This window comes from Chiloscyllium plagiosum, chromosome 6 (assembly GCF_004010195.1).
Source record: "Chiloscyllium plagiosum isolate BGI_BamShark_2017 chromosome 6, ASM401019v2, whole genome shotgun sequence".
NCBI lineage: Eukaryota > Metazoa > Chordata > Chondrichthyes > Orectolobiformes > Hemiscylliidae > Chiloscyllium > Chiloscyllium plagiosum.
The window spans coordinates 95,012,478-95,030,933 of NC_057715.1; the positions used below are offsets into that span (position 1 = coordinate 95,012,478).

An 18,456-nucleotide genomic window follows, 5' to 3' on the forward strand; every position below is an offset into this window, starting at 1 on the left:
GGAGGCTGGAAGTCTTACAACCTTTAAAAAATATTTAGATGAGCACTTTGTATATCATAACATTCAAGGATATGGGATAAGTGCAGGAAATTAGGATTAGCGCAATTTTAGTGGTAGTTATATTGGTGTAGACTCGATGGGCCGAAGGGCCTCTTCTTTGCTGTATGAATCTATATTGCTGTGTGGATATCAATAATTTGAGATCAAATGATTTCAGTGATTTCAGTGGAACATAGATTGTAAACAACTAACTGATGTTTGCACTTTCTGCAACCTGATAATGCATGTTAATGGTGCACAGTGACACCAAAATGTAGTTATTTAATACTGCTTTGATTTGTTGTGACTCATATATCTTATGCCTCATCTCGACCAATGCCACTGAATTGAAAGACTAAGTTCACACCTCATCATAGGTTCGAGTATCCAACCTAAGCTGCAACACTGGTGTAGTACACAAAGAGTACTGCTTTGTGCTCCTTGAATGAGATGTTAAACTGAGATTTTGTTTAGCTGTTTCATTGGTTCGGGTGCAGTTAAATATTCCAAGGCACAGTGTAATGAAGAGATATGAGTTCTCCCACTATCCTGGGCATTTTCCTCCCTCAGGCAATCACCATTCCAAACTGATCATTCACCTCAATGTTGTTTGTGGAATCTTTTTGTGCAGCCACAATGGCTTTTGCCTACCTGAAAAATCTCTGCACCTGCTGTACTTCACGGTGTGTGAAGTGCATGCCTTTATTTCAGATTCAGCTCAAGGTGTAGTTGTGCAGGGGGATTGAACACTCTGCCTGTGTGACGCATCAGTAATACTGCCTCTGGAGCTGCTCAGGGACAACAAAAATCTGTGTTGGCTCTTAATGTTCTGAAGACAGTGTCATTGCTTTGCTTGCATTAATCTGTTGATGCCATAGTTGAGCCTTTTGGTAAAAAACATTGCAATGCAAATAGTTTACTAATAGATTCATAGCATCAGTGGGTATGAACCAAGACAGCCATTTTCACAAATCCCCTTCTGCATAGAGATTGAAGTCATCTTAACTTGTCTAAAATATTGAACAGAACTTGCATTTGGATGGTGTAATCCATCAACTGCTGAAGACATGATGTGCTATTTGTCAGTAATTAGTTTAATGCTGGCATTATTTCTTCAAAGGATCATCTTCAGCAACAAAATCCAGACATGGTGTTGTCAACGCCCTCCCAACATCTCATGGGAAAAGAACTATGCGTCTCATTGATGTTGGGGCCCCTTTTTATCAGGACAATCAGCTTCAGGTTAAAGTTTACTGGAAGAAAATGGAAGGTATGTATTACTTTAAGATGCATATCTTCCAACTTTAAGTAACTCTAGACACTCAATATTTTCTTCAGTGTAAGAAAGAAACTGTAAAATTTATCATCCACAGGAGAGAAGCATTAGGAAAACAAGGACTGTGGGAATAGATATTAATTTTGGATGATGTCTGGCAGTAATATTTGTTACAGCTAAAGGTGTATTTTCATCTGTTGATGATTTATTTTTCATAAGGCCCTGGTTTCTTGTCTTTTATTGATTTCTATGCTCACCTTTTTGTGAATTGCAGTTGTACTATTCAATGGAAAAGCGTGGATGTCATACTGGGTTAACAACACTTATTCTTAGCAGTGCCAGCATGATGGGTAAAATGGCCTTCTTCTGCATCGTAATAATTCTGTGATTCCTCCTCCTCCCAAGACCGGGGTTTGAATCCAGCTAGAGTGATAGGATAAACGTTTTCTTCCTTTTCTCCTAGGATTAAAGGTCTGACATGACATGAATTTGCAAAGCTTCATTGGAGGGCTAAGCACTCAAAATTACACCACCTTGCATTTATATAGCACCTTTAACACAGTAAACTGTCCTAGATTGCTTCACAGGAGCATTATAAAGTCGCCTAAAGAGTTATTGAAACAGGTGACCAAAGGAACGTTGAAGGAGTAAATTCCAAAGGACATCTTAAAGGCGAGAAGTTGATTAGAAAGTGGATTTAGTCAGTTGGCTATATAGAGCACTAAACAAAGATAACAGTGATTAAATGATGGTGGTTGTCTTGGGAAAAGGAGAGGTAGTACTGGTCTATGAGGAACTATTATGAAACTAAGATCATTTTAATTCTTCAATTGATTAAAAGGAGCCTCATTTGACACTGAGCCCATAGAATTCCTTTCCAGAGAGGTTTTGATACTCCAATTGGAAATTGAGGAGGAAACATGTTTCATAAAAAGTTTTTAAAAATGCTTAATTAATATCATAATTGTCATACTGACTTTGCGTTGCTTTGTCCTGTATGCTAATTGTGAGATCATTATTGTGGCAGTAATTTAAATTAAGTAACAAACTTTCTTGTTTCCAACCCTCTTAGCTGGAAAAATGCCTTTCTGAGCAGATGGGACTAAAGTAGCTGTTTAATCAGCACTTGTTCAAAATAGGATTGATTTAACTAGGAATGACAAAGATGATCAACTTGAATGTAATATCATAACTAAGACTAATACTGAAATTATTTATAATATCATTTAAATTCCCAAAATTAGGTTGCAACCTTTATTTGCTCCTTTATATCTCAATTATGTAATATGCACTGTCTAGAAATAAATGTATATTTTGTAAGGGATTCAGTAAAATATCTTAAGTTATGCATTGTTAAAATTTCCCAGAATCTGTGTGACATTATGAAAGGCCATTCTGCTCCTCAGGGAAGGAACTTCAAAACTTTCAAATGAAAAGTTGATAAATGTTTGAAATAGAAGATGAGAGAGGGAGAGACAGAAGGACACTGTGAAACATTTTGGATTGCTCTTTGAAGATGCTGGCAGGGCAGAATGGTTCTTTCACTTACTACTCAATGATATCTTTGTGGCTTGAAGAAACTGGCGAGTATTATTGTGTTATCTGTTAATATCTGTTTATCTGAGATGCTTCAGCTTTCCCTGAGCTTTAGAACACCAAAAAAGCACAAAGGCATTGTGAGTGAAGTTCCAAGATTCCATTGAAGGAGATTGGACAGACCTTATTTTGTCACATTTAAAAATACATCACAACAGTGAATGAAAAATATTTTGCAGTTAACCAGTTTATTGGTACACACCATCAAAAGGGTTCCTCGAAATTTATCTTTATGACAGAAAAGGCTAATCTTCTCTGCCTGTTGCTGGGGTTGTGGAGTATCACTGGATTAGTAATCCAGAACCCCAGGGTACTGCGTGGGGGACATGGGTTTAAATTCCATTATAGCAGATGGTAGAATTTGAATTCAATCAAAAAGAAACCAGTGTAAAAAGCTAGTCTAATGGCAATTATCTAACCATTATCAATTGTTGTAAAAACCCATTTGTTTCACTAATACTCTTTGGGGAAGGAAATCTGCCACCCTCACACCTTGCCCTAGTCTGGCCTACATGTGACTCCAGACCCACAGCAAGTGGTTAACTATATTTATCATCTGGGCAATTAGGAATGGGCAACAAACACTTGGCCATGACCTTCACATCTCATTTCTTGTGGAATGGAAGGAACACTGTACTTCATTGGCATCATTTCCAACAGCTGTAGCAAGAATCTGTGCAAACTAACATCCCAAAGGTAATTGGTGCAGTGTCCCACACAGACAGAATGCCTTAATGGCCTGTTTAAAGGGAGAAAGTTGATTGCACATTGAATTGCTTAGCTAATAATTCAGTAGCAGGTACAGACCATAATCAAATTCCATTTCCAAATCCCATTCCAGAAAGTAGTGTTAGAAGAATGCCACTGGCCATTCTTTTGTTTTAATTTATTTGTGGGATATATTGCTGGCAAGGTCAGCATTTATTGTCCATCCACCTTCCCCTTGGAAAGAGGCTGGTGAGCTACCTTTTTAAACAGCTTTTACAGGAATTTTGATTTAGCAACAATGAAGCAATAATGATAAAGTTCCAAGTCAAGATGGTGTGCGGTTTGGAGGGGAAATTGAAGAGGGGTGGTGTTCCCATGTATTTGCTGCCCTTATAAAGGGCATAGGTTTTAAAGGCTCCAATTGAAAAATGCTATTGAAAGAGCTTTGGCAAGTTGTTGCTGTGCATCTTGTAGATGACATACCCCACTGTACTAAGCACCCGTGGTGGATGGATGCCTAACAAGTGTCATTTGACCTGGACAGAGTTCGGTAACTTGCATGGTGTTGAAGCCTCAGTCAACCAGACAAGTCAGTAGTATTCCTTGCTCTGACTTACTCTCACAATCACAGTAATATTTCTGGTCAAATGTAACCCTGAAGATGTTGACAGTGAGGGATCCAGTGATGGTAATGCTGTTGAATGTCAAGGGATAATTGGCTTCTCCCTTGTTGGAGAAGATCATTGCCTGATACTTGTATGCTGCAAATGTTACTTGCCACAATCAGCCGCAACCTAAGTGTTGCCCAGGAGCTATTGCAATCAGACATAGAGAGCTTCACTGAGAGGTTACTAATGGGATTCTACACTGTGCAATCATCAGCTAATATCTTCACTTTGGATTGTATGATGGAGGGTAGGAAGTTGATGAATTAGCTGAGGAGGGTAGGTCTAGGAGAAACTCTTGCAGCGATATCGTGGGGAGAAAAATTTGGTTTCAGCATCCACAACCATCCTCCTCTGTGCTACTCCAACCTGTGGAGAATTCTCTAATTGCTATTGACTTCAATTTACCAAGGGCTTCTTGATATCACAGTCAGTCAAACATTGCTTTGGATATCAAGAGCAATCACTCTCACCTTACCTTCAGAATAAATGTAGAGGGCAATTTTAGTAAACCTGAGTGCCACCAAGGAACTAGAAGTGTTTGGGTGATTCTTTGTGTCATTTATCTAAGGCCATGTAGAATAATCAGATTGTCATAGACACTTTCATAAAAATAATATAGTACAGGTTTTGTGGGCTTCATTGACTCAGGAAACCTACTAATCTTATTGTGATTGAGTTTTCCAGTGAAGTTACAATGATGAAGTGGGAGCTGTTGGGATGAAAATTCCAGCAACGTGGATCCATACATTTCCTTATATAGTATAAGCAGGCATCCAGAGGGCCGGTGCAAATAATCACTGGGTTATGAATAGCTCGACTTGTATGTTAAGCTCTTGTTAAGTCTGGAAAGACAGTGGAGAAGGCTTGCAATCCAGGCCAATGATGCGGGCACATGGGTGGTCACATTTGAAATCAGTAAAATTAAAGAGTTGGCCTGATTGTGACCATGTAACCATTGTTAATTGATGTGAAGCCCATCCCCTAATATCCTTTCTGTAAGGAAATCTGCTGTCTTTATCTGATCTGACATACATGTGACTCTAGATCCTCTGAGCAATTAGAGATGGTTAATAAATAACAGCCAATGACACCCACATCACAATGAATAAGTTTTTAAAATATCTTCTTAGTTGCTCAGTTATACCTTAACTGAGAGATTCAGTGACATGTCATGAAGGATAGCAGAAGAAAACAATTATATTAACATGGGTACCTTCCCCATTGGAAACATAAGTTGCAATTCCCCATGGACTCACTTTATTGTGAGTTGGATATCCTACACATCATAACTGCTGCTATTACTTCATCATCATGTCCATTAGTAAAAGTTATAGCATCGCCTTGTCCACCTACATAGAGATTAATGGATAGTAGAGACAATATAAAGAATTAAAACAGCTTCAAACACAAAAACATTTTTTTTAGCCATTACCTGAACACCACGGTATGGTTAGAGGCTGATAATAAATCTTTCTTTGCTCTCACCTGCAGCTGTGTATCCATCTCACGAATTTGTCCACATCTTAAAAAAAAAGCAGACAGCTTTCAAGAATTTTTTAATGATATTTTGATTCTCATGATAATGACTAAAATCATCTTTTTCCTCACTATTACTAGAGGCATAGAAATAATGAAAGGTTCAGGTATAAATCTTTGTGTGTATGAGTTAATTAGTAGCTGTTGTGGTATTTATCAGTACATTTTTGAGGTTAGCAGATAGATTCTGAGAAAATATTACAACTGGTCTATATTTTCTACAAATACTTGTAAATTTCAGCCAAACAAGACTTGATTAGTCTTTTGTGCCCAAGAAGATGTTAAAAAATCTTTGCTAACCCTGTTAGCTTAATCTCTTGATCAACCACGTAACCATATCATTGCTGACAGTGAGCACTAGTTTACTGGGGGAATGGAAATGTGGCAACTTTGAGTGTAGTCTTTCAGCAGGACTTCTCTTTTTGTGTCAGGATCCCAAAGTTGGGGTCAAAAGCAATTTCCCACACCATACCATGGTGGGATGTGGTAACCCAACATTGATTTTTGATTGAATTGACAAATTAATGACTGATATTGCATCCAATTAAGGTGAGGTGTCAAATTGGAGGGTCAGTAGGAAACTCTCTAGTAATTACAGCTCCATGGGTTGAGGTGTTAGCTGGTCAAGACAGCAGAAAGTAGAGTGAAGAGAGAGGTAATGCCTCACAATGGAGGCATCCTTTGCAGATCAGGGAAACATTTAATAGGTTTATATAAGTTCACAGTCCTTCCTTTGAATGGTTAGCAATTGTAGCTGTAGTCTGTCTGCCATGATGGGTGTGAAAGGTGGGGTGCTGAGCAGGATAAAATGCAGGATTCCCCCCTCCCCCAATATGTCTAACAGGTCATGTTTCAGCTGTTGTGTGAAACTCACCGACTGACTAGAAACTTCCTTCATTATGGGAGAGAAGATTTAATAGGTTCCTTAATTAGGAATTAAGTTCCTTAATTAAGGAAGTAACTTAATTAGGTTCCTCAACTGGCTATCCACCTGAGTGCTGGCAAGTGGCTGTCCCACCCCCGACCTGGCCTTCCTGAAAGTGGTTTAGGGCAGAATGGTATTGGCACTTGAGTGAAAAGGAAGTATAAAAAGAACTACTGTATATGAAATGATAATATATTGGAGTCTTCAGGGATAAGTCAATCCCAGGTTGCAGGATTTTAAACAATAGCACCTTTGAGTTTCTTACCATTCTAAGACTGACCAGTATAAATACACCCACTATCTGATTTCATGTAGTTTGTCAATCCAGTAGTTGACTATACAGCATTAATGTTCACCTAGTGTGACAGATGTCATTTTAATTTTCCAGTATTCAGTCACAATTAGAATCAGGAGTGTCCCGCACTTTCCAATAAACAGTTATATTCACACAGGTCACATAAATGGCCACCTGTCATAACAAGAGTTAGGAAAGTAATTATCCAGACATCCTACTTATGCAGTAACTGATCAGACTGTAGAAGAAGGGTGCTCAATCTTCCCAACAATTATAGAGATTTGTTGCAGTACATTATTGTACTGATGTCTCTAGTTTATCTTCGATGCATGACCACTGCTCTCTCATTGTCTGCCACCACAAATGGTGCCCCTTACCAGACGGATTATAGGATTTTGAATTGGTTGTAAAAGTCCTTTTAGTGTTCCTAAAACAAAAAAAAAGCCCACTAGTTTGTCACTAGGATCCAGTGCACGATGTTCAGTGTTCATCTATTACTTCGTGACAATTTTCATGCTCATGGCAGTTTAATGATGAGGTAGTTTAGTGTCTTTTAGATGGTATATAATAATGTTGAGATATGTGATGTTGAACTCCTGTTTAAAGGTTGTAGATCTGATATATTCTGTGTATAGTATCAATGATTTGATATTTAATCAATACATTAGGGTAGATTTTTGAGATTACTGCTGTGGCACTGAACTTTGCTTGACAGGGCACCATAATGTTTGGTAGGACACAGAATAAATTACATTCTATGTAGTGTTTGCCCATTACAGTTTCATTTTATTTATCTCTCATTAACTTGAATTGATGAAATAATTGACCTCTGCTATTGAATTTCTAAAATGGGTGTCTAATTGTGCTTTATCTATTTTGGGAGTGCTAATTTGGCTCATGCCTTTTGCACTTACCCGTAGAGTAATGTCTGTAATCTGTAAAGTCCCAGGTATCTGCTTCTGTAATGCCCAAAAGTCTCATGCTGGCCATTTATGCCAATGAAGCAAGCTACATGACAAATTAGACTTATCAGGAAGTCCCACTTGCAGGAGTGTCTGATCAATATTACATTTTATTGCTTTCTCAGTCATTTTATATTTCATGAAGCTTCCAAATAGTTTTCAACAATCACTACCAGCAAAGAGCTACTGTTATCAAAGCGTTACTTTGATCGTAAAACTACAAACAAGCTTTTGGTGTCCAATCAAATGCTGAACCATTGATTAATGTAGGTTAGCATTTTGAATTTTGTTGTTCGGATTAGCTTTAAAAATAGAGGCAAATGATTTGTGATATCAAGTAGAGATGTTTTAATTCTATTGGTTTATTTTGATGTTCTTCAGCCTGAAACTGCAAAACTGTGAATCTGGGAGTCTGTTCTCATCTACACCCATACATTTCTATTGATGAAGGTCAACAATGAGAATGCTACCCAGAGAATATAAAGTCATGACTGCATGCAACTTGACTGTCAAACCACAAAGCTTTCCAAATGTATGACTTAGTAACAAACACAACATGTTTACTCTATTATTTGAGGCAGGGGAATAGCAAAATTTAACTGAGAAATGCTTGTGTATTTTGTGGAATTGGCTTTAGCTACTTGACGTGCTCATAGCATTTTAATCAAGCTTCAAGTTTTAACCAACCACTGATGCTGACAGCTTTTTATTTGTAGGCCAGCCAAACATACAGTTGAGAAACAATTGGGCCATTGTACACTTGGTTTTCTTTGTGTTTTGCAAAATGTTAACTCTACACGCCCAACAGGTCTTGTTGAGTCAATAAAGAGGATTTTCCCAGCAAATGTATTTTCTGAGATTATGTGAGGTTGCATTCATGTGTTGTGGGCAATTTTAGTGTGGTTCAATGTGGTCAGAGCAAAGCAGCCGAGAACAGATGACTACCTCAAACCTCGAGCTGTTTGTTTCAGGAGCAGAGATTTGTCCATTTCACTGTCAATATTAAAGAAAACTCTGGTGGGGAGAGAGTACACATGCAACAAATGCTTAACACAGGTAATCAAATGTATATAATACTTGTCACTTGGGCGGAGAGATTCTAATTTGATCTCTGTATATAACAAAGTTAATCATGTTAGTTCACCCTGACTCTTTTCATGCTGCTAATGAGCCCAAATCACCACCACATGTGAAGTTGCAGAGGATCATCGCGCTTACTTATCCAAATGTAAAAAAACGGAATTCCAATTTCCAGGATATGTGTTGGTCAGATCCACGCAGCCTAAATCTCAATTGCTGACTTTAACTGTTCATTTCCATTTGTTGAGAATTTTCACTGAAGCAAGATCTGAAGTTGGAAAGGTATACTTCTCCTAGAGACCTCAAGGATAGCACTGACTCACATCGAAGGTTGAATTGGATCTCACCTTGAATCAGAACAACAGATCTGTTTTCAATTCTTGTCAACATTTCCTCATTCCAAAAAAAATCAAATTACTTGGCATTATCTTTCTTCAGACCAAATATTTCCCTGAACATTTTGTTTGTCAAATCTGATTATTTTGTCACAACATAGGATTGATAATGTCTTCCAATTTGATCTAGAATGTTTATTGGATGGTAACATGTGAGTTGCTTTGTTTCCAGATCCACGTAATGTTGTGGAGCGATACCTTGTTCAGTGGATGCCGGAGTCCTGTACGCACAATCAGACTACAGTTTCCAGAAAAGCCATCTCTCATGTAGGTTCCAACACCTCATCTTTCTTTCTTATGTTAATTGATCATGAGCGCATGACTTTAATGAGCTTCTATAGTATGAACTTCAATCATGAGAGTTGGAGTTCTGTTCATTTGTATAACCTTCCTGCAATTCTCTCTACTTCGCACTTGTTATATGTCTTGACAGTCAACTAGAATTCTCAGAAAGTTCATCCCCATATCATTACTTATTATGTACATTTCGACAGAAAATATCAAATTTGGCTTTGGGAAATATCACGCCATCCCAGAAAGTCTGTCCCTACCTGATAAACACACATTTCTTTGCAAAAATATACTTTATTCAGAAATTATTTTTCAGTACAATACAAAACAGTTCAGTATGGTCATTGCAGAAAGTACAGTAAAATGATGACATGCTTCATTTTGTTCATCAAACCAGTTGTTAAACAGTATCACAGAAATGCACAGCTATCAGGAATTGTTGGACATAATCTGGAATGGGAATCCTCGAGGAGATTTGTTTTTATCTTGCCTAGCCAAGGCACAGATCTATTATTGTGGCTCTGCTGATGCTGAACTCAGTTATATTGAATCATAGAATGTCTACAGTGTGGAAGCAGGCCATTAGGCCCATTGAGTCTACACCGACCCTGCGAAGAGCATCACACCCTAACCCACCCCATCTCTGTAATCCTTTATTTCCTGAGGTTAATCCACCTAGTCTGCATATCCCCACACACTGTGGACAATTTAGCATGGCCAATCCACCTAACATCTTGGACTGCAGGAGGAAACTGGAGCATCAGAGGAGACCTGTGCAGACATAGGGAGAATGTGCAAACTCCACACAGGAATCAAAGTCAGGTTCCTGGTGCTGTCAGGTAGCAATGTTAACCACTGAGCCACCGTGTTGCCCTTCAACACCCCACAGAGTGATCAAGGGGTCCTGTGATTGATGTTTGCTGAATACATGATGCTTTTTAAACATTTATTATTTTGAAATGTGAATTATATTTCAGCAACCCAACCATGCTGCTTTCCTTTCCAAGTCACTGTAGGCTCCAATCTGCCTACACTAATTGGCCTGAGGTGGATTTTACCCTCCTCCATAAGTGGGGTTTCAGATGAAGGGGGATTCCTGCACCTATCCTGATCTGTCTGAATTTATGGAGGGGCATTGAGCATGAGGTAGCTGATCACCTTAATGTCAAGTGGGCAGCATGAGGACCATCTGGCCTATATTAAAAATAGGCATTGGGGTTGAATTGAATTAGAGTGAGTTAGCTTTATTGTCACACATACTCGAATGAGTACTATGAAAAGTTTATAAATCACCACATTATGGTGCCATTTTAGATACAAATTCACCTTGTTACAGATTCTTAATAAAAAAATTCTGATGAAAGAAAGATTAGAAAATTAAAGAAGCGCAGTAAAGAGAGTCCAGGGAACCATAAACCAGCGAGTCCCACATTAGCAATAGGAAACCACTGGAGAGAACCAACATCCACTTAGACAGGTAATGTCCAATCAGGGATAGTGAGTATGGCCTTGTCAGAGGGAGGCCATGACCAACAAACCTGCTGGAACGTTTTGAGGAGGTGACCCACCATGTAGATGATGGTAGAGCACCTGATGTAGTTTACATGGACACCAGGAAGGTCCCTGACAAAGTCCCACAGGGGAAACAGACAAAGAATGCAAAAGCACACGGGATCCAGGGCAAGATGGATCCAAAATTGTCCCAGCGATTGGAGACGGATGGCTGTGGTAGAGCCCAGATCACAGTGGTGGTTCTAATTGTATTATCCATCCCATTTTAAGCATGGCAAGATAGCACAGAAGTAAAAGCCTGACAGTTCCTGAAAAGTAGACTTATTTACTCTAAACTAATAAATATTGCAGTAGTGCACAAGTGACAATCAAACAAAAAATCAGAAGACATGAATGTTGAAAATAATTACAAATGCAACATATTAAACAGGTCTCCTAATGCTATGTGGTATTTGTCTGCAATTGCAAATATGAAAAGAATAATGTTAGATCTATCTTTCTCTCATAAAGTATAACAATTGCAAAATCGTCATTAAAATATTAATTAGCTTCATGATTTAATCCATTCCAGAGGACTAACTACAAGATCAACCCAATAAGTAGAAAAAATATTTTATTTTCTACACAGGATAATTACATAATTCTCCCAGGACTATATTTCTCTTGCAAATATAAAGTTACAGTCCAAGCAATAACAGCCAAGGGTCAAGGAAAAGCAGAGGCCGTGATCTTCACAACCCCATCATGCTCCTCTTCTCGAGGCAAAGGTCACAAGCACAGCAGCTGTCCTGGTGAGGGGAGTAAGTAAAGCCACATGATAGAATGATATTCTTCCATTGATGTTTCTATTTTATCTACCTTCATGTTTCAAAACAAAATAGCGTAACAAATAAATGAATGCCAACTCAACAGTGTGAAGAGGCGAGAAGCCTGCTATTTGCCAAAATGCTGTCAGTCTGAATTCCTCAGTTTTCTGAGTTCCCCTTCTCAGTAATTCTCCACTTGGGCAAGTGAATACTGAGTCATTCGATAGGATTCATGGATATTGGGGCCGTAACTAATCAAAGCAAGTGAGGGGGTAAATGAAGGGCTTTTGCCCGAAACATCGGATTTTCCTGCTCCTCGGATGCTGCCTGAACTGCTGTGCTTTTCCAGCACCACTCTACTCTAGAATCTGGTTTCCAGCATCTGCAGTCATTGTTTTTACCTAAGTGAGGGGGTAGAACATGCTGAGGGCAGGGAGAATGATGAAGTGAGTGAAAGCCTTTGGCTGGATGTGCATGTTGAGAGTTTTAATGATAAGCCTTGGTGAAATGTGTGAGTGTGCATTGGCAGAGTTGGAGTGGTGGTTCTTTGAATGTGATATAGCAGTGATATTTAGTCTTGTCGAGCAGCGAAGTTCCTTCTTACTTGATCTTCTTCTCAAACAGCTGAGCATCTCTCTTCACCCAGGACGGAGACTGACCCAAGTTGCTATCTGGGTCCAGGCTTGCTGGGTCTGATAGCATGGCCTCCTCTGACAGTCAAATGGAGAAAGGATGACAGACCTCTCCACCACACTGTCACCAGCAACTCCATGTCCCTGTCCATCAAGCAGGCTGCACCTTAGCTTTCTGGGCCATGTCCTCAGTGATTAAGGTCGAGAACCACACTACGACAGCATCAGAAATGTTTTGGAGCTGAACAGAGCCCAGCAATCCCATATATGTTCACTTCTCCTGCTGTGTGATTCCCCAGGAAGGGTGACAAAGAGCCTTGTTGCACAATTACTGAGGTGAGGAGCAGAAAATTGCGTGAGACATGTCGTTTTGAGGCATGGTGGATCAGACATTGTGAATCTCACGCTACAAAACACCTCAAATGAAAAGGGGTCAGTTCCACCCACAGTCCCTGGTGCTGCTGAACCTCCCCACTATGTGCTGGAATTATTGGAGGTGATGAACATTTTCTGTCCAAACCTGATTGCAGTTGAACCTACCTTCAACTCATTTGTGACAGTTTGGTTATTGGGCATCTCTCTATGTTTGTAATTCCTGTAACAAAAGCACAATATATTTTGCAACTAATATGAAATATGCATTCGAATAAACTGCTGTGGATGCGAGAAATCTCAAATTAGAAAGAGAAATACTGGAGAACCTCAGCAGGTCCGGCAGCATCTGTAGAGATTTAACATTTTAAGGCTGCTCTGTTTCTTCATCAGATCTTCTGCAGAACATCCTCTGTTTCAAGCAGAACAATCTGAGCTTCGTCAACCTTTCCTATAACTGAGGTTAACTCAGTTCTGTTCTGTTAAATCTGCTCTGTATCGTATAATTCTTCTGAACGTGTGTCTCCTGAATTGGGCACCGCTGATTGGAAGTGCCTGATTTTCATTCCCAAGTCCAAAGTGCAGAGAAAGGATATTTCCTGGCCCCAAACCTGAGAAACTGGTGAGCAGCTTTCCATGGGAAGGCTGTCTAAGTGAACCCCAAAAGGAGAGTGGAGGCTGCCTGCTGCAGATTGGGTTGGGTGCTGGGGTTGTTGCTCACTCCAGCATTAACCTGTGGTTTAATTAGTCAGAGAACTACACCAAAGACATCCCTCCAGCCCTCACCCACTCATTCCCTGTCCCCACCAAACACTCTTCATGCTTCTTCCTTGTCACCCTATGCCATTACCATTTATAATATTAGATTTGGCGATTGGCTTGTAGAATTGGCTGCTCCTCTGACTTTATGGATGACTCTTAAGCTTAAGCCCAAATCAGTTTGCAGCCGCAGGAGCTGTACAAATCAATCCCATTTTCATATATTTTCTGATGAAAATAATCTTGGAAAAACATCCAAATACAATTGGAAAACTTGTTCTAAAAATGGCCTGAGCAGTCACACATGGATAGCTGCCAAATGTACTTGTGGATAGGATTAAATAGCAGAACAGCTCCCACAAACCAGTTTTTTGGATGTTTGGTTCCACTACAGTCTTTCAGAAGTAAATTCTGCAAACATTTAGAGCTTATATAGTCCAGATTGTTGAGATACCTGCACTTTTTTGTAAAATGTCCTTGATGTATATGTTGATAGTTTTAAGCACAAAACATTGAATTGAATTGAATTGAATTTATTGTCACGTGTACCGAGGCACAGTGAAAAGCTTTGTCATTCTGAAGATAAAAGATTGTGTTCTTTAAACTTAAAAACAAATATTAAAATTTTGTGCTTTGCCTGAAGAATGAGGAAGTTCAACTAGGATTTAGCAGAATTTGCAAAAAGTTATCTCCCATCGGATATTTTAATTGCTGGTGAGGCAGGCAGATAGATAACTAAGTTTAAAAATCAGGCAGTAGTGTGAACTGTTTTCCTCTTTTACAGTGACAACTATTCCCAAAGTGTTGGTGAAACCTGAAAATCTGTCAGCATCATTCATCATTCATGCAGGGAACATTACAGGACACTTCCACTGGAGAGTATCTAAAGCACAGCTTCATCATCCGATAACAGGATTTCAAGTTACCTGGGCTGAGGTGACCACGGAAAGCCGACAAAACAGCCTACCGAATAGCATTATATCCCAGTCACAAATATTGCCACCAGTAAGTCTGTTGCTATTATTCAAATGTAGTCTCAAACAGTTTATTGGCACCTTTTCCTGTTTTGGATGCTCCTGATGTGGCGCCTTACCTGACCAGAACATCAGGGACACACTGGCCATCAGCTTCTCTATGATCAAAGTTAATGCAGAGTGGGTCTTCTATCACCCATATGAGACCATCTTGTGGCAGATCAGTAGTGTCTCTACCCCTAGACTAGGAGGTCCGTGTTCAAGTCCCACCTGCTCCAGAGGTGAACATCTCTGAACAGGTTGATTTGAAAGAAAAGGTAAAACTCTTATCTGAACGCTGAGCATGTTCATAACAGTGAACGTTTGTGTTGAACTGAAGAGCCTGGGGCAGTCAAGTGCAGCACTCTATGAGTAGGAACATTAATGAGGATTTTCCCCAATTGATTTTGACTATAATATCCCTTTACTAATCTTGCACAATAATTCATGGATCACATGGAAACAACTGTGATATGAAAACTCCATCAAGTAAAATAAAATGCATAATCTGTTCTGTACTTTTGATTTTAAGTGCTGCAAAAATTCACAATAAAATGAGCATGAAAGATAGTGGTGCAATAGATCACATGAATTAAATTGCGTAAATATAGGTAAAGCAATAGACATTTCAGAAAAGAATGCTGAAACATTGTGCTTTCTTTTAATATATTTACATATTTTCTCTTAAAATATACCAAACTGGTCTGATAGTCAAAGGCTACTTTCTTGGTTATCATAATGAACTCCATGCTACTAATTAATGCATTTATTTTGGTGTTCCATAATCTGAAGGAAGTTATATTTTGTTTAACCACAGTAGAGAATTCTGTGTATTCTGTAAAGCCAATTAGATTCAACATTTCGGAAAAGAATGCTGAAACATTGTGCTTCTCTTGTTCAGGAACATCACTCGCTCATTGTCCTCAATCTGAGGCCATCAACATGTTATAGGTTGGAGGTACAACTACTGACTACAGCTGGAGAGGGACCAGCTACTGTCAAAACATTCCAGACACCTAGTTTATCTTCATCCCTCTTATACAGTAAGCTTCAGTGTCTCCACTATCCTGTTATCGAGAATAATGTCATAGATTGTCAATACTTTGAATGCATGAGGTAATAATTACAGATGATGAATTTGTCAGAATTTATCTTAAAGAATTTAATATTTACATGTAAATTAATTAGCATGTAAATTCATTGTCACCTGACAATTTTATTTCTCTCATCTTCACAAATTGAAGTTAATACATATCAATGGTAAAAGCATGTGACTTTGGTACTATTTCTGTATGGTGTTTTATTCCTTCATGCCAGTCTCTCATCTGTTTTATTTCAGGCTCCAGACTGAAACATCATCAGCAGCAAAAACCAGTATCAGTAAAACACTGAAGCAATTCTAATAACATTACAGAAGATACTTGAGGACTGTTGATGTGACGAGAATAAAGATAAGGTTCATGTCCCCTTCCCAATAAAAACAGAAGGCAGAAGACTGTCTCCCTCCAGATGCTCCTTTAAAATTAGGTGATCAAATCAGTGCCATAAAAATTGTATGCTTCAATGTTATCATCACTGTAATGTACCTTCAGAGAATGGCTTTGAAATTGTGCTATTTATTAACCTGTTTTGTTGAATGTGCTGATCCAGATATATGCAACATTTTACATATTTCCCGTGGATACCTGTGATTGACAGACAGTTAGGAAAATGTGACTAGAAGCTGAATATTTTAACTGGGAATGATAATAATGTCAGTTAATTAATCTATTGCATGTAATAAAGTTATTAAATTATAATGTAAATGAATCTTATCAGATGTTGACAAAATATGGTTGCATGGTAGACCTGTCAGTGTTCCATATAGGCATGAATCTTATGTCTATGTTACCTCTGCTGAATATATTAACATGATACAGTTTACAGAATAATTAACAAAGTCTATATGTACAAATTATTTACTTTTTAATATTGGAATGATATGTAGTGTGGAAATACCTGTACTGTATTGTCTATTACTGAACTGGCTGTAGAAATCATGATCCTCATTACAGTCATTTTTAGATCAATATTTATTACTGTATAACACCATTTTTGGTCCATTTAGTGTATCTCGGTTGTCTTTGAGATAATGAACCTCTTGTAAAGACATTTTGTAAAAATTGAATTGTAAATAGAGTTTGTTGTAAGTTACATTACCCAATATTTTCATGTTAGACTTTGTACATATTGTTGAAGTATTAAATAACTTCCCTAAACAAGTATGTGGTGTGGACAAAATGTTTGTGATTAGAGCTCCATATTTAAAAAAAAATAATAACGTACTTACCTATCAGATTAATTCACGGAATACTTTGTATATTGATAAATTATAGATGTGTATTGAATTTGTTGGCAAGGTCATTTTATTGTGAATGAGAAGGATGGTTCAGGTATTAGGCTGAAATGGGATCTGCAGTCTGCACCTCCACTGAGTGATATCTCGATCCAGGCCCTGTTCTTCCCTTGTGGCTGGGATTTAATCATTTTAACTATGGCATGAATGTCAATAGCAATTGAATTTGCAGAACACTACCTTATAATGTGGTGGATTCATATTCAGGAGCAGCCTTCAAAAAGAGATCAAAAAGAGAAAGAGTTGTGTGGATGTGGAGCAATGGTGGGCGACTGTGTCAATCTTGATTGATCTTTGAAACAGCTAGTGCAGACTCCTGGGCTGAATGGCCTCATCTGAGTTCTATGATTCTGTGATTGTAATAAAGAATTTGTAAATGCTGCCAAATACATATTGGGCAATTTACAGACAAGAAAGTCCTGAATCTAATAAGTGAATGAAGTATGAATTATAATTTAAAATAGACACACAAAATGCTGCATATACTCAGCATATCAGGTGGCCATGGAATAGAGTTAAAACAGCAGAATTTTCCAGGCTTTGTAAAGATGTGCTTGGAAGCCAAAGGGCAGGAAAATGGTGGAACCCTTTTGGAATGACTCCTCTTTGGGATCTGGTCTTGGATAAAGTCAGCAGCCTATTCCACCGAGTTGGGTTGTCAGTTGGACCTTGGGACAGCAGTCCCCAGCATCTCAGGTGACAGTCCATACAGCTGCCGGCACCTGCTTCTATCCACAGGGGCTGGCATCAGTCATGCTCCAGCCTCACCACATCACTAAGACCCATCTTCAACTCATTTACAACATAGTTCTCCATTTCAAACCTACACTTGGCTCCACACTCTTAGTTCTCACTCACTTAATGCCAGTTCGGATGTACAAGGCATCTTTGATTTGCTTAGCCTTTTAGTAGACACAAAGTCAGTTAGTTTATCAGGTTATGGTAGTGAACTCCTCCAACCTTGGTGTCTATTTGTCCAGTGTCTCTAACAAATCTGCCTGCTGCTCCAGTGTCTGGACAAAGTTATTAATAGACAATAGACAATAGGTGCAGGAGTAGGCCATTTTGCCCTTCGAGCCTGCACCACCATTCAATATGATCATGGCTGATCATCCTTAATTAGTATCCTGTTCCTGCCTTATCTCCATAACCCTTGATTCCACTATCCTTGAGAGCTCTATCCAACTCTTCCTTAA

At 38.7% G+C, this 18,456-nt stretch overlaps 1 protein-coding gene across 3 annotated transcripts in view; it reads left to right on the forward strand.

Annotated features, from left to right (window-relative positions):
* The window catches only part of LOC122550840 (anosmin-1), a 206,365-nt gene extending 189,243 nt beyond the window's left edge, over window positions 1–17,122 (forward strand). For 2 of the 3 annotated variants that reach the window (XM_043692163.1, XM_043692161.1), the window contains exons 9-14: window positions 1,160–1,309; window positions 9,653–9,747; window positions 11,912–12,083; window positions 14,637–14,857; window positions 15,767–15,908; window positions 16,205–17,122. In XM_043692163.1, coding sequence (XP_043548098.1) covers window positions 1,160–1,309; window positions 9,653–9,747; window positions 11,912–12,083; window positions 14,637–14,857; window positions 15,767–15,908; window positions 16,205–16,257 — 833 coding nt within the window. In that variant the 3' untranslated portion in view covers window positions 16,258–17,122. The remainder of the gene's footprint in view (window positions 1–1,159; window positions 1,310–9,652; window positions 9,748–11,911; window positions 12,084–14,636; window positions 14,858–15,766; window positions 15,909–16,204) is intronic. The other variant, XM_043692162.1, reaches the window with a different exon arrangement.
* The last annotated feature ends 1,334 nt before the right edge of the window (window positions 17,123–18,456 follow it).